The sequence below is a fragment of the Melozone crissalis genome, unplaced genomic scaffold, assembly GCF_028551555.1.
Source record: "Melozone crissalis strain CALT ecotype California unplaced genomic scaffold, PUWL_Pcris_2 ptg000088l_1, whole genome shotgun sequence".
In the NCBI taxonomy this organism is placed as follows: Eukaryota; Metazoa; Chordata; class Aves; order Passeriformes; family Passerellidae; genus Melozone; species Melozone crissalis.
Genome location: NW_026535865.1, coordinates 1,174,669 through 1,187,388, shown reverse-complemented (window position 1 = coordinate 1,187,388; position 12,720 = coordinate 1,174,669). Strand labels below are relative to the sequence as shown.

General features: G+C 54.6%; 1 protein-coding gene and 1 long non-coding RNA gene across 2 annotated transcripts; one reads left to right on the top strand and one right to left on the bottom strand.

Annotated features, from left to right (window-relative positions):
• Window positions 1-755: 755 nt before the first annotated feature.
• LOC128946925 (uncharacterized) lies at window positions 756-1,932 on the bottom strand. The gene is made up of 3 exons (XR_008484009.1): window positions 1,899-1,932; window positions 1,297-1,331; window positions 756-841 (listed from the first exon to the last, which is right to left on the bottom strand). It is a non-coding gene; the product is annotated as an uncharacterized LOC128946925 (long non-coding RNA).
• Window positions 1,933-9,853: 7,921 nt separating this feature from the next.
• On the top strand, window positions 9,854-12,158 carry LOC128946869 (DNA polymerase epsilon subunit 4-like). Its single transcript, XM_054290867.1, is given in 5 exon segments — window positions 9,854-9,975; window positions 9,977-10,217; window positions 11,021-11,105; window positions 11,396-11,437; window positions 11,737-12,158. Coding segments are annotated over 5 exon segments (504 nt in total). The 3' UTR covers window positions 11,751-12,158.
• The last annotated feature ends 562 nt before the right edge of the window (window positions 12,159-12,720 follow it).

Genomic DNA, 12,720 nt, shown 5'->3' with positions numbered 1-12,720 from the left:
TCACTGTTCCTGATCCAAAAGGATCCACCAAAAGTGGATCCTGCCACCAGATCTGGGTCCTGCACTAGATTTGTGATCCCCACTGGCTGTGAGTGCACCCCAATCCTGCCCCCATCTGTGAGGGCTTCATGAGGGCAGGGTAAGCAAAGGGAAACTTTCTCAGTGAATGAGGGAACCTCACACGGCATCTGCAGGCACAGCCCAAGGCACCAACAGGTGATGCTGAACATTCCCACACAAATATCTGCCCCAAGGGATCCAACCTCCTGCCAGCCCTCCAGGGCAGCTGCCCCATGGCCATGAGATGCTGCTGGAGCAGCTGGTCCATAATTCATGATATTTTAGAGTATTTCTGTGTCCAGTTTGCCTCTGGTTCAGGCCACGAGTGCCACTGGGGCCAGAGTGTGGTGCAGAATGAAAGGGCAGGTGGGTCCCAGGCTGAAGATGCTCTGGGAATGGGAAAATATTAAAACCTTTATGGGCCTGATTTTACCCCTCTCTCCCCACCTCATCCCCCCCCCCCCCAAAAAAAAAAAGGGCCATAAAACCCTCTTGAACCATGGCTATATTTTACACAGACCAAACAGAGCTACAGTGATGGTGTACAGACTTGAGGATCTGGGGCCCCCTGCCCCATGGGACAGGATCTGTGCAGCCCCAGGGGCTGAGCAGCCATGCTACTGTTCTGTTCTGGCAGGGACACGGTGGTGTTGCAGTCAGTCTCAGAGGAAGCAGAGCTCCTTCCCAAAAGGAGCCTGGTGTCTGGTGCTCTTCGTGTTTCAGCCCTTGGGGTCTCTGTGGTGCTGTCCTGTGCCTCAGGCCTCAGCGTGGTTGGCTCAGCCTGCCAGAATTAGGGAAAGAGTGTTCTTGTGAGCACAGCTGAAATCCAGTTGTCTCTATTCAGCTCCATCTTCAGAGCCAGCTGCCAGCCAGGGATGGAGTTGGCATGTCAGGAGAGAGTAACTGCCCAGGAAAGGGAAGTCTGAGTTCTCTGGGGGATCAGGGACACCTCAAAGGACATTGAAGGGGCCCTGGGGCTGGCAGCAAGTGGAGGGAGCAAGCTGAGAACAGGCTGCAGAGGAGTCCAAATAATTGGGAACAGAGGAACATGCAGACTTTTAGAGAACTGTGAGTAAGTAAAGGATACCTCAGGGAGAGGAAGAGGAATTACACAGAGGGAAGAGAGAGAGGGAAGGCAGCAAAACAGCAAAGGGTCAGGAGGAGGGGAATCCTGGTGCTTGGTGTGGTGGTAACTGTGGCCAGTGAAGGGGTATGGCAGCAGTTCTGTGCACCTACCATAAATCTCAACGTCATCATAGATGTCAGTGTCCCTGCAAGCACAAAGACAGGGTGCTGTGGGCAGTGTGGTGTCCCATGTTCCACCATGTCCCAACCCTGAGGCAAGGGTCAGCTCCTGCTGCCTGGTCTGTCTCAGCTCCTGCTGACCTGTCTGTGGACTCTGGTGTCCCCCTGCAGCCCCGTTTCCCCTCCCAGTGCTGTGCTCTCCCTGCATGGCTGGGACCATCTGGATTGGGGTTGAGGTGGCTCTGGCCCCTCTCAGGATGGTGGCTTCATCCCAGGCTGCCAGGAGCTGCAGACCCAGCCCTGCAGAGGGGCTGCACCCTCATCCTGTCCCAGCAGCAGCTCTGAGCAGTGTCTGGGCAGGTCCCGCACGAGGGGCCACAGCCTGGGGAGTGCTTCCAGTGTCCCAGTGACAGAATGTCTCCTGACACCAGAAATGGCAGATTCCACCCCAGGGGTACCTGCTGGTGTTAGGCTTATGGTCCCAGCCTGAGCTGGGTAGTTTTGAGTTGTCAGCCAGGACTAGTTTGGTGCTGGCCACTCATGGAGCAGCTGTTGTAGCTGATGGAGATAAGGGGCTGGGAAGGGGTACTCACAGAGGCAGCATCACAGCCCGGGGCACGTAGCCATCTGCAACAGAGTGACGAAAAACATGTCAGGTTGTGCTGGGAACCAGGGCATGAGCAGGAATCACCCCAGCACCTGCCCCTGCCCGGGGTTTAGCAACACCTCACATTCCCAGACAGAGCTGGGACAAGAAGGAATCCAGCTCTGGGCAGCCCAGCTGGACCCTCAGCAGGAACCTGCTCTGGGCAGAGTCAGGAAGGAGCTGCCAGGCTGAATGGCAGGGGGCAGGGAAGAGCCTGGACCCTTCCCCTCTGCCTGAGCAATCTCCAGCCCATTCCTGGAGGCTTCGAGGACTGCAAAAGCTTCTAGCAGAGGGAAAGGACAAGCCCAGCTCACAGCAGAAATGCTGCTGCTGAGTGGAAGGAAGAGCAGGATATTTGTGCAGAGAAAAGTGGAAGCCTTCTCAGGATAGCAGGGTACCTGTCAGATCTGTCTAACAGGTGGAGGAGATCTGTCAGCAGGTCTGTCAGGGCATGTTTGCACGAAGAAGCCTCTTCCCAAAACTGTGCTGCGCTCCCTGCTGCGGGCGAGCCCCATCCCCCTGCAGACTTACACCTCCTCTGGCTGTTCCGGCAGAGGATTTGCTCCTGATTTGTGAACTGAATGACATCAAGGATTTCTCCCGGTCTCAGTGGCAGGTTCTTCGCTCCACCCCTCTTCTCTGTCGCTGCAGGGTCGACCATCATCTGAGTCAGGACTTTGATGCTGCCTTCGAACTGGAACACAAACAGCAGTGCCCATGGGGAGCTGAGTCAGGCAGGTCTGACCGCTCTCCCTCCTTGAAAAAGAACAGATTCCTCCTGGCCAAATGGTCTGTGGGACTGCTCTGATCTGGGGGAATGGGGCACGTGTGACCTGGGGGAACAAGGCAGGGTGTGATCTGGGTATCACTGGTCCCTGAGGAGCGCAGCTCCTTTCTGCCATTGCACTGCACCCTTCCCAGAAGGGGAGAAGAAGCTCAAAGGGAAAAGTGATCACTCACTGCTGCTCACCTTGAATTTCTTCTGAAACTCCCTGTCCATCTTCTCTTCCTTCTTGCATGCCTTGAGTGTCATGGTCTTCATCTTCTGGGAGACCTGGGATTCCCTGCAGCCATAGAAAGCCAAGGGAAGGTTCAGATGACCCCAGCCCATGCTCTGCTCCCTCCCATCCCCTTCTCCCTGCTGGCTGCTCCCCATTGCATTTCCCTGCACCAGCCCTGGGGCTGTGGAGGCTCTCAGGCCAAGGTGTGCAGCCTGCAGCTTGTGCTGTTCACCACAGACCTTCCTATTGCAAGCCCAACAGAGAACACTGAAGCAGCAGCTTTGTCAGAGCAGCAAGGAGCCCTGGCCATTTTGGGACCCTTAGAAAGAGTAAAAAAGCTCCTTTACCTCTGTGTAGCTGCCAGCAAGGTAACCCTGTTAGAGGCTCGGCCAGCATTTCCACCTGTAAAACCAAAGCCGGGGAGAGTGCTGCCATGAGGCTGCTGTGAGGTGGAAACACTTGCCAAAGCAGGACACAAAGACAGCAAGAGCTCTCTCCTCCTGGGACCAAATCCTGAGTTTGCCCCCAGGTGTGGGGGGATCAGGGCTTCCTGTGCCCATTTACAAGAGGAACCCACTGCCCTGCTGTGGGGAGCAGCAGGCTCAGCACAGACCCTGCTGCTGCCCATGGCTCGCTGGGGCCTCACAGCTCTTGGAGCTGCAGGTCTCACCCCAAACAGCATCCAGGCTGTACTCACCTCCTCTGGGGCAGGGACACACAGACAGCTGGGACACAGAAGGCAGCAGGAGGCCTGGGCTTCTCCTGGCCAGCTCAACAGACTCAACATCGTCGTATATCTCATCTTCATCCCTGCGGGGAGGCAGAGCGCGGTCGGGAGGTGCTGCTGCAGTGGGGCTGAGGGCAGAATTGGGGCTGCCAGGAGGAGGATGGGCTGGCCATGGACTGGCCCTGGCTCTGGGCCAGAGCAGGACAGCAGCCCCGTGCCCTGTGCCAGCAGCTCCTCACACAGCTGGATGTGGACAGGCAGCAGCTGCAATGGCCACAGTGAGGTAACACAGCCCCAAGGCTTGGCCATACTTCACACCGTGGGAGCTGCTTCCACACCCTGGGCTCCAGCAGCAGGCAGGAAAACCCAAACATCCTCTTGCTGTCACATCTTGTGCCCTTTCCAGGGGCTTGGCACAGCCTGGAGCAGCAGGGCTGCCTCAGTCCTTACCCCGTGGCACTCGGAGCATCCTGCAGCGGGACCCGTGCAGGCACTGGTGCAGCACAGCCTGGTTGCAGGGGACCTGTGACAAACAACAGAGCAGGAGGGAGCAGGGAGGGATTATTTCATATTTTCTCCTCAGCTCTATCAGCCACCCTGAGGTGAGAGCCCCTCTGGGCTGGATTTAGTGCAGGAGGAGGTGGGGAGATAAAACTGACTACACATCTTGATAGAGCAAGGAGTTTTTTACTCCATAGCTCATCCAGGGATTTTCTTCCAGCACAGCAGTGCACAGCTCATCAGGTTCCTCACTGAGGACCCTGAATATGTATTTTCCTGTTTGCATATTTCTAATGTTACTTTTTTCTGGACAAGTGATGGAAGGAGAGGGGAAGAGGCCAAAACAGGTATCATGAATGTGGAAAACCCCTAAATTTCAGATATGTACCAGAGTCAGGGCAAGTCCTGGATATGTCCACATGCTCAGGAGCATCATCAGACAGAAGATACTGCTGCTCCTTTTAGGATTGCCAGCATGACCACACCCCTGCTAACAAGCCCTTATTTGTATCACAAGCCCTGTCTCCAGCCTGGTCAACCAGACCAACGAAAAATGGGCACAAAGTCCTGAGTACAACATCAAATCTCTGCTGCTTTACAGTACCAAATAACACACAATCAAATACTTGGCCCTAAAAATCATAAGAGTGCCCTAAAAATTAACAAAAATGATCAAATCAAGGCAAGGTGTGATTCTAGATGTTGCAGGTTGCCTCAGGACCCATGAGACAAATAAATACCTGTAGCCAGTCATGTGAGAATCTCCCAGCACAACAGCATGGCCAGCCCTGATAACACCTTTGAATTATAACATAGACCAGCTCAGTTTTTCAGTTCTCTTATAGGAAAGGAAGGGAAGTCTACTCTCATGGTTAGAGAAACCGAGCAAGAAATGGCGTTTGAAACAGCTCTCACCACTGTAGTGTGGATTAGCAGAACAGCAGCTGTGAGAAAACACCACAGCAGCCTGGCTCTGACTGGCACCTCCCCTGCTGCTCCTGCCCATCACCCCAGGCCTGCCCGGGCACCTCTGGTAAGAGTCTGGCCCCATTTTCTCCCCGTTAGGGTGCTGTGGGCAGTGACATCTCCCCTTCTTCCCTCTCCTCCCAGCTGAACAAGCCTGGGTCTCAGCCCTTCTTTCTCCATGTGCTCCAGTCTCCAGCCATCTGGGGATTTGGCAATATCTCTTATGTTACATACTCCAACCTTACTTCCTACAAAGATTCCAGAGAGGGAAACTTATGCCCAGCCAGGGACAGGGCACTTTGTTTCTTCACCTGCCCTCCTTCTCTCTCATTCTCATCCTCATGCTATTGCTTATAAAAGCCCCTTTGGTAATACAAGTCCCCACCTCCCCATAAGCCCTCCCAGTGTTTCCATCTCCCAAGAGCTGCAGGCTCTAACTGGGGAGATTTTCCTTCCTGAGTGAGCAGTGCCCTTTCCTGAGGGGCTTTTCTGTGCCTGGCCATACCCAGCTGAGCACTCCTTGGTGGTTCTGTGGCAGGACAGATGGATGTCCCAGGACGTGCAGCTGCTCTGAACTTTGCCAAGTCCACATCAGGAGGGCGCTGGGGCTTGCCTGGCTTCGCTCCCAGTGCCCTGACATGTGGCAGAGGCTTCCTCCTGGGCAGAGCTGGGTGCTCCATCCTCTGGGGGCTGCCCACAGCGAGCAGGGGCGCTGCAGCAGCTGCACCTTTGGCAAGAACCACTGCAGCCCCCTTGTCTTTGGCAGGTGGCCGTGTCTGCTGGGCTGCCTTCCTGTGGGGAGGATCAGAGCTGGCTTCCACCCTCTTGTTCAACACGTCTCCTCCTGGCTTTGCAGGCACTGGGTGGAAGTTGGCACCTGCAGCCGTCCCCTTCTTCCCACACACCGCTGGCGCCGGGGTCTCGCAGGCAGAGTGAGGTGAGTGCTGTCCCAAACTCTGACCTGCGCTGTGAGCTGGAGGGGCCCTGCTGCAGTCCCTCCTGCTCCAGGGGGCCTCCTGAGGAGGATCACCCTTGGAGGCCACGGCAGGGGTCTGTCCTGGCTCTGGTCCATGAGAGGCTGCAGGGTGACCCTCTGGCCAGCCACCCAGTTTGGGAGGTTCTTTCCTGTTCTGTTGGAACTTTGCCCGAAGGTGCCTCACCACGGCATCTCTCCCCTCCAGAGGCATCTGCAACCATTAAGAAAAACAGTTCCAGTTGAAACACCATGGAGGAAAATGAGTCAAAATTCCCCGTGGGGAATGTGGTACTCCTTCAACATGGTCTCACTCTAAGTCTTCTCCAAAACACAAGCTCTTTGCTCAAAAAGGTCCTGAATATATCTGAGTAAACAACATGAGGCCACATCAAACTGGGACCAGGTTACCCCATGAGGGCATCCAGGAGACTTTCATGGAGTCTTTTGGTCTGATCCACCCTCTGTCCACAACCAAGGACCATCAAATCAGAGGGACTGTGTGGCATTCACATTCTCTGAACAGAGAGAGAGAGATCACTCTCTCTCACAGGGTTTTTTCCTGGAGAAGCACAGAGAGAAGAAGAGAAAACAATTCTTATCTCTACTTGCTGCTCCTGTTGTTTTTACACACGTGGAATGTGTTAGGAAGATTGTTTACCTGAAGGGATTTTTCAGTTGATTCTGCTGAGGATTGTTATGTTTCCTTGGCCAATCACTCAAAGCTGTGTCCTGACTGTCTACAGTCAGTCACGGCTTTTTCTTTAGTGTTCTTTATAGTACATTATCTTTATTATAGTATAGTATAATGTAATATAATATAGTTTTAATAAAGCAATTATTCAGCACTCTGAATCACTGGAGTCAGGTGCCAATCATTCCTCACCACAGGGGCACCCTACATTACTACACGTGGTGACCTCCGATGTTGGCTGAAGAGCCAGGGCCTGGATGGATCCCCTGGATTCGCAGCCGGGGCTGAACACAAAAGATTTGCTGCACACCCAAGGGAGTGTGTCTGGTGGTCCTCTGGTGAGTCACAGATGGGAGACACCCTTCAAACCTTGGCTGAGACCCCGGGGACCCTGCACAACCCGCCTGCAATCGGACACTGGCTCCACTGAGAAGGGACTGTTAACCCTTCCCCTCCTGATGATAACAATTCCACAGGACTGGGTGGCAGTAGCAAAGCTCCTGAGGGCAGTAGCAAAGCTCCTGAGGGCAGAATCTGAGATCCAGAGATTCCCAGGGATCAGATGGGAGCAACCTGCCTTGCCCTGGTCCTGTTTTCCGGGATGAAGGGTGGGGGAGGCTGCACAGGGCCATTGGATCCCTCCTGGAGGAAAAGCGGGGACGGCACTGCCGGGACTCGCCCAGCACAGGCTGCGGGCAGACACAGCAAGGCCGAGGGGCGGCAGACTGCCCTACTTTCCTGACATGTGTCTTTCCTGTGCGGTTCACACTGTGCACACACAGCCAGGACACAGCTGCTCCAGCACAGAGCTGCCTTTAGCTTTGCTTCCTCAGTGACCAAACTCACCCTTCTCCAGAGCCTCCAGAGAAACGCTGCCAGGAGGAGGCTGAGAACGGCTCCTGCAAAAAGGCTGCCAGGTTGGAGGGGTGGCACAAAGCTACAGGATGGGGCCACATCTTTGCTAATCTCAGATGGACCTTGTGAGAGGGGAGGGATCACCTCACCCTCCCCATCTTTCTCCCATGCCCCTGTCCCCAGACCACAGTGTCCCTCTGCACCGGGGCTGGCTGCCTTGCTGGAGCTGTATGCTTTGGTTTTGGAGTTCTTATCCTTCTGGGATTTCAGTTTGGGTTTGTGATTGCATAATTTTTTTTTTCAGAGAAAAAATAAAAAAAAAGGGAAAGGCTGATATGGAGAGAAGCTGATGCAATATTTTTAGGCATAATAAATCAAATGTATATATACAGACCTACAAAAGTGCAAGTTCCCCAGGAAAACACCCCAGTTTTCCTGGTAAACCCTCAAATGCAGCACTTGGTATAGCAGTGCTGAAGCAGCATGAATTTGTCATTTCCTGTATATCAGCACTGGGGCTTTCACTCAAATTAGTGAAAAATCAATGTTTTCCAGATTCCCAAACGTGCTGTTGGGATTTTTGACACCTGAATGATTTGGTGGTTTGTAATGATCATTTTTGGGCCTGTTCCATGAGCTGGGACTTGCTCAGAGCCCTTGGATGTACAGCACTGCCATCACTGTGATCAGTTCCAGGTTTTCCAATCCATTTTGTGCTGGTGGGGGCTCTCCTGGACTTGGTGGGAGTGTGGCCTTCTCCTTTCACAGATGTTTATATTCAACCTAAGTTCACCCAGCAAAACTTCCTCCAAGCCCAGAAACTGATCAGATACCTTTGAAGCTCCATCCAGCTCAGATGTACAGAAGGACTTTGCCTTTCAGGAGGGGTGAGGTTGTTGGCCAGATCCAGCCCCTCACAAGGACATCCCCAAAACCATTCCAACCAGGCCCAGTGTCCCATCCCCATGTCCACTATAGCCCAGGTCTGGTTGTCACTCACCATCTTCCATCAGTGGATGCTTTCCTGTGTGCTCACCTCCTTGCTGAAGACCACCTGAAGCATTCTGGACAAGACTCTCTGAGGCGCCCTCCCTTGAAACCAGCAGCTCTTTCCTAACAGCTGGTGAGGAGCTGGTGTGCAATGCCAGGAAGTTGCTTTTGCCTGATGAGACCTGGTGAGACCGCACAAGTAGGAGGAGAAAGAGGAGGAGGAGCAGCTCTTGGTACACTGCTGGTTTGGCTCTGCTGCTGTTTGACACGTGCAGCCCACCAAGTCCTGCTGGCCATAAGAGGAGAGCCCCAGTTTTGGGAACTGCAGGATGCGAGGGGATGGGAGCAGGAGGGTGGGAAATGTCCTTGTCCATGGTGGGCCAGGATTCCTCTGCAGGTCAGGTCTCAAAGCTGCACAGGACTTGCGGGGTGGGGAGGTGCAGAGGGTGCACAGCTGAGCTCTGTGCGAGCACAGAAAAGCTGCGTGAGGGCCTGTGGCTCCCTGGAATCAGGCTCTTCAGGGGGACATGAGCTCGGCTAGAAAGCCTAATTCCTCTGGGAAGCAAGGGAAAGCTGTGCACGCAGGGTGCTGTGTCGGGCCAGCACAGTGTCCAACTGTCCTGGTGTCACCGTTTACTGCCTCTGAGGCAGGGCCGGTGTGACACCCTGGCAGGGGTGCTCTGGCTCAGGTTGGTGCTGGTGTCCCTGCTCCAGGATCTGTGCGTCCCTGCAGCCCTTTGGGACAGTGCCCCACCAGCAGTGCCCGAGGCGGCTCCTGCCTGCAGATGGTTTAAGAATAAGATACAGTTTGAGGACTTGGGGAAGGCTGTGGCGGGCAGCCAAGGGAGGTGGTCCTGGGGGTCCTGTGGAGGGTGGTGGGTGCCCTGGGAAGCATTGGAGGGCTTGATCCCACCAGCTGAAGATGGATGGATACGGGGTGCTGGGAGGTCCCACAGGGGACCCACGGGGAGCTGACTCTGGGGCACAGCACGGACAGACAGCAGCGAGGGCCACCCCCAGCTGCCCCACTGCTCCTGCCGCTGCAACGGGGCTGGCACAGTGTCCCTGTCTGTGCTGGGGCACGGGGGTGGCAGGGAGGCACCGAGGGCCGGGATGGGGAACACCGGGATGGGGCTGTGCGGGCTGTGTTAGGAGACACGGTGAAGGGGAGGATGAGGGGCCGTTTGGGGATGGGATGAAGGGGAAGAGGACCCGCTGTTTGGCGCCGGCCCGAAGCGGAGGAGGAGGGGCCGTGCTCGGGGCCGGCAGAGCCGCGGGGCCCGGCCGAGGATGCAGCGGGGCCCCGCCGAGCGCGGCCCGGCCCCGCGCAGGCGCAGCGCTCGGGCGGGATGGCAGCGGCGGCGGCCGTGCCGGGGCCGGGCCCGGGGCCCGCGGAGGCGGCGGTGCCCGGGGAGGAGGCGGCGGCCGCGGGGCAGCAGGGCCCGGGTCCGGCCCGCCTGGCCCGGCTGCCGCTGGCGCGGGTGAAGGCGCTGGTGAAGGCGGACCCGGACGTGACCCTGGCCAGCCAGGAGGCCGTGTTCGTGCTGGCGCGGGCCACGGTGAGGGGCGGCCCCGCGGCTCCTGGGCCCGGGTCGCTGCGGGGATGCTGCTCCGTCTTGCCCAGGAGGATTTTCCTTCTCTCAGGGACCCGCGGGGCGGCTGCGGCCGGCCCGAGCTGGGGAAGGGGCTGGAGCTCCGGGAGCAGCTGAGGGGGTGGGAAGGGGCTCAGCCTGGAGCAAAGGAGGCTCGGGGGGCCCTTGTGGCTCTGCAGAGCCCCTGCCAGGAGGGCACAGCCGGGGGGCGTCGGTCGCTTCCCCCACGGAGGAAGGCACAGGACAAGAGGAAATGGCCTCAGGCTGCGCCAGGGGAGGTTTAAGATATTGGGAAAATTCCTTCATGGACAGAGTTGTCAGGCTCTGGCACAGGCTCCCCGGGGCAGCCACCGTCCCTAGAGCTGTTCAAACAATGTGGCACTTGGGGACAGGGGATGGGGGTGAACGTGGAGGTGGTGCTGGGCCGATGGTTGGACACAATGATCTTAGAGGTATTTCTCCTCCTGAAGGATTCCATGATTCATCTGCTGAGCACAGGACACCTTTCCCCCTTCAGAAGGTGCCCTGGGAGCCCCGGTGTGCAGTGGGTCTCCCAGAGACTGTGGGAGCTTCCCAGCTCTCTCCCTCACTGCTTGTCCTGGGCATCACTGCCCAGCCATTTCCTTTGATATTTTCAGACCTGCTTACAAGGAATGGGTAATGTTAGGATGAAGATTCTGATCTAATCCTGAAGCCTTGTAGGACCTCTCTTTTTCCTCAGGATATTCTCTGTCCTCTCCTGTGTGAACCTGTCCCGTTTTGCCTTGCAGGAGCTGTTTGTTGAAACCATAGCCAAAGATGCTTACATGTATGCCCAGCAAGGAAAAAGGAAAACCCTGCAAAGAAAAGACCTGGGTATGGGAGCATGTTCTGTGCTGTTCTTAGCAAAGAGTTGCTCCAATGGGGGATTTGCCCACCTGTCTGGAGGTGCTGAAGTAATTATGGATTTATTCTTTCTTTCCCTGAAGAGGGGAGAGAAAAACTTCTACCAAAGACTACACTAATAATTTCACACACCATCTCCAGAATAAATATCTTTGACATTGGTAACTGTGTTATGATGTAATTTCAAATGCTGCAGTTTGAAACATATGCAAATATGGAGTTAGTTTATCTATTTTAATTGTTCTCAATTTGCTTTTCAGATAATGCCATTGAAGCTATTGATGAATTTGCTTTTTTGGAAGGTGAGTTTCTACTTGATTTCAGTATTTTATGTAGTAACCTACTTAGGAGAGAAAGAGCTGAATCATTTGCAAAGCTCTCTGTTTCCACATCCTCAGTAATTCCTGGTGTGGCTTGGAATGGCTCAGCTGGACCCTGAGGCACGTGCAGTAGTTGGGGTTTTTTTGCTAGATTTGGTTTTACTCATGTGTGATTTGCTTAAACTTTAAAGTTTTCTTTTGCCAGTTTGTAAACAAGGTTTATTTGTTCACAGAATTGCACTTCTAATTCTTGAGACTATAATGTGTTTTTCCATTTTCAGGTACTTTGGACTGAGCAGGACAGGAACAGAGCTCTCTGGAGAGATTGCAGAGGTGGTGTGAGATGGAAAACTGGATGCTGAGAGTTCAAAAATAATTCCTAGAATTGAGACATGACAACCATGATATTTTTTATAAAGTTGTTGTAAGTTCTTTATTTAAAATGGATATTTTTTCATAACTATTTTGTATGTCCCTTCCCATGTGGCTGCCGTGCAGCTCTCTGCTCTGGCCAGGTTACACAGCAGTTACTCCCAGTAGCAGTCCCAGCCTCTCTGGATACTCTGCAGCACCACAGAGCTGTGAACAGAGAGTGGCTTGGCTCAGGTGCCCAGGCACAAGGAATTTTTTTTAATTTAAATGTGGATTTTGTTAATATGTTTGTCTCTTAACGCAATTAAATTGTTGATGTTGTTGCTGTTGAGCAGCTGTGCTGATTCCTGCTCTGGGCTGGGGTTCCTGTAGCCTGGTGGGAAGTGGTTTAGTTCTGACAGGATGCCTTCTCTAGCATTTTGGTTTTGCTAACTGTTTTCTCAAGGCATCCATTCCAGAGAAACCCAGCTGTCCTCCAGGAGCTGGGGATGAGCAGGGGAGCTTGGCTTGGCCCAAGGGCTGTGCAGCTTCTCTAAGTGTCTGTGGCTGTTGCACTTGTAGGAAAAAACCCAACCCAACCCCCCAAACCTCATTTTGAATGCCAGGGGAGTGTCCGTGCTGCCATCACTGTTCTCTTGTGTGCTCCCACTCCCGAACCTGGCAAAACATTTTCACTGGGACCTGGATCTGTTCCCTGCCCTGTGCCTGGAGGAGTTGGTGCAGAGACCCTGAGTTCTTGATGAGGAGCTGAGTCCATCCTTGTTCAGGGGCACTGCTGCCCAGCCCTGCCATGGGCACCAGCACTGCCAGCACTCTGCTCACTGGAGCTTTTCCACTTTAGCCAGAGCTTTCCTCCCTGGAGGTAACAGCACAACTGTGTGGCTGTGGGGGAC